A 2,921-nucleotide genomic window follows, 5' to 3' on the forward strand; every position below is an offset into this window, starting at 1 on the left:
GAGTAATCAAGTCGGACTTTAAGACGTGATATCACTTTCTTTAAGGATTTATTTGCCCCCACAAAATTGCTAATGGTCACCGGCAAATTTCCTCCAAGATACAACAAAGTCTAAAATGAGAATATTAAATAGTAATTATAGTGTTTTTCCAGAGTCTCTCATGGGAAACAATTAGAAACAATGGCTGTAATTTCTTTTGAAAGAAAACAAAAAAAAAATGGAAGAATATGTGTGTTTGATCTCAAAACAAATGTACTTATCTTTTTTTTTTGAATAGAGGCAACCCTTTGCAAAAAGAACAAAAACAACCTTTTGGGAAAGGCTGCAAAATGAACAAGTACATCTCAAAAATTACGTTGAAAAGACATAAAAAAAATTTAGAATTAAATAATAATAAGTAATAAATAATCGTAACTTTTCATCAATAGTCGTACTGTTTTAACAAGATTTATGATTAATTTTTTATAGAAATAAATCCGAATTTTCAATAAATAAAAATAATGATCGTCGGTTAGTGGCAAATCTCATCCACATGCGCACTCACATTTTTTCGATGTGGAACACCTCTTCATTTGTTTTATAAACAAATTACCAACCGCTCATAACCACCCGCCGTGGTGGCTCCGCTGAATAAAGCTCCGTTGATCTTTGCCCTCAAGGTGAGAAGTTCGAAACTCAACGGAGGCGCTTGGTGCCTTAAATGCTTGCATGGGGTTGCTGGCTATACGGGTTTCCTGGGACATCAAAAAAAAAAATACCAACCGCTCATATATAACAAGCCAAAGCCAAGCACCCTCTTTAACATGAGAGAGAGAGAGAGAGGCGCAATAATCTCTCGCTTTCGCGACACTCCGTCGGAAGATACCAAGCCAGCAACAATGCTTATCTTCTTCTTGCTCTTCCTCGCCGCCGCCACTGCCACCAACTCCGTCTTTGTCCATCCAGAACCACTCACTCCGAGCCCAAGTCCAAGTCAACGCCCCAAAAGCATCTTCCTCCTCGCCGGGCAGAGTAACATGGCGGGCCGGGGCGGCGTGGTCAACGACACATCCACCGGCTGGATCAACAAGTGGGACGGCTTCATCCCTCCCGAGTGCAGCCCCAACCCGTTGATAATCCGGCTCGCGGCGAACCTCACGTGGGTCGAGGCCTGGGAGCCACTCCACGCGGACATCGACGTGAACAAGACGAACGGGATCGGCCCGGGTATGGCATTCGCCAACACCGTCGTGGGCCAGGATCGGGGTCTGGGCTTGGTGGGGTTGGTGCCGTGCGCAAACGGCGGGACGAGGATAAGCGAGTGGGAAAGAGGGACGTTTTTGTACGACCAATTGATGAGGCGGGCGCGAGCCGGGACGAATGACGGGGGGACAATCAAAGCGCTCTTGTGGTACCAAGGAGAGAGCGACACGGTGGAGGAAAGCGACGCCGTGCAGTACAAAGGGAGGCTGGAGAAGTTCTTTACGGATGTGAGGACTGACCTGCAGTCGCCCGAGCTCCCAATTTTCCAGGTGATTGAATTTTCCTTCACGCTTCATTTCGGAATCAATTGCATCTTTCACTTTAGATTGTTCGAACAAATTATGATAAATTTCTAAATGAAAGTCGTTATTATAATTAAGCAAACGGCGATCATCTCGATGTGGTACTTTCTTAGTCTTTTTTATTCAAAACCAGACAAATAATAGTTACATGTAGTAATAGCTCGCAAAAGGGTCCGTAGGAATCCATGTGGTGTGTTTCTTTTCTGCAGCTTTTTAGATAAAAATTAGATAATAACAAGAAACGACGCATCAACGGTAGAAACCTAGGATTATCTACGGGGTTGGGGCATTCACCTCAGCTCCACGAGCGGCTTTTCCTCTAAAATATGTTCAAGATAATCAAAATTCTACCACCTATCTCATTAGATTAATGAACCGGACATCAAGAAATAGTGATATTCACACTAACCTCTCTGAAAAAATGTACATTTTGGTTCCATTATTTTTAATTCGCTTAAATGGATAACAATTTATTGCTTAATTGCATGTTTGCTCTGTGAATGGGGGCAGGTGGCTATCGCATCAGGACAGGGACCTTTCACCGACACGGTGAGAAAGGTCCAGCTCGGGCTTGACCTTCCGAACGTGCGAACCGTCGACGCCAAGGGGCTGCCTCTCGGACCCGACCGGCTCCATCTAGCCACCCCGGCCCAGGTCCGGCTTGGCCAGATGCTGGCCGACGCTTTCCTTCAGTCCATGGCTCGCTCCCCGTCGCCCGTGAGTGAAGCTCTCTCCCCGTCGCTCGTGAGTGAAGCTTCCACGAGTGGTCCAAATTTGGTAATTCACGTTTTGGCGTTCTTCATGTGGAAACTTATTAGAGCAGTTTTGATGAGCAGAGGTGATTAACGATTTTCTGGATTGGAAGGTGATTAACGATTGATTGCTTTGGACTAGACCGAAAATTGCGAAAGAGCGTAGAGAAACGTGAGATGCAACTGTTGTTTAGATTAAAAATTTGACGGGGATATACATGAAAAATGAGAAATTTGCTATTTCAGTCCTAAATTTATCATACAAATTTCAATTTAATTCTAAGTCCTATTGTTCTTATGTTGTCTTGAGACTTTGCATGAAATTATAATTTAGTGTTTCCAGCCAATCTTCTCTGAAAATACTAACACGGCGGTCTAATCATCCTGGCCATCCTTGCATGTCGACAAATAATATCAAGTCAGCTTTTTTGATGAGTCGATAAACAGAGATTTCTTAAATTATATGATGATTGAGAGTAATGCTAGCTATATCTATGGTGTCACTAAATGTCCGTAGAACGAGACATCTCATTTTTTTTTATAAGCGATAAATTAGGAAATCGCCATTGAGATTGTCATATTCGTTTGGGGACTAGTATGTTGCACCTAGCGGAGACACTCGAAT

The 2,921-nt window shown here is 43.5% G+C and overlaps 1 protein-coding gene across 1 annotated transcript; it reads left to right on the forward strand.

Annotated features, from left to right (window-relative positions):
* The first annotated feature begins 817 nt into the window (after positions 1–817).
* LOC104451070 (probable carbohydrate esterase At4g34215) lies at positions 818–2,549 on the forward strand. Its single transcript, XM_010065824.3, has 2 exons — positions 818–1,511; positions 2,055–2,549. The coding sequence occupies exons 1-2, from the start codon at positions 879–881 to the stop codon at positions 2,388–2,390; spliced, it is 969 nt and encodes a 322-aa protein (XP_010064126.3). The 5' UTR covers positions 818–878; the 3' UTR covers positions 2,391–2,549.
* The last annotated feature ends 372 nt before the right edge of the window (positions 2,550–2,921 follow it).

The sequence above is a fragment of the Eucalyptus grandis genome, chromosome 2 (genome assembly GCF_016545825.1).
Source record: "Eucalyptus grandis isolate ANBG69807.140 chromosome 2, ASM1654582v1, whole genome shotgun sequence".
Lineage (NCBI taxonomy): Eukaryota > Viridiplantae > Streptophyta > Magnoliopsida > Myrtales > Myrtaceae > Eucalyptus > Eucalyptus grandis.

Bases quoted from the DNA above. Each gene is read 5' to 3' on its own strand.
- LOC104451070 (XM_010065824.3), top strand. From the start codon at position 879: ATGCTTATCTTCTTCTTGCTCTTCCTCGCCGCCGCCACTGCCACCAAC. The intron at 1,512-2,054 runs GTGATTGAATTT...GAATGGGGGCAG, and splicing joins CCGAGCTCCCAATTTTCCAG to GTGGCTATCGCATCAGGACA.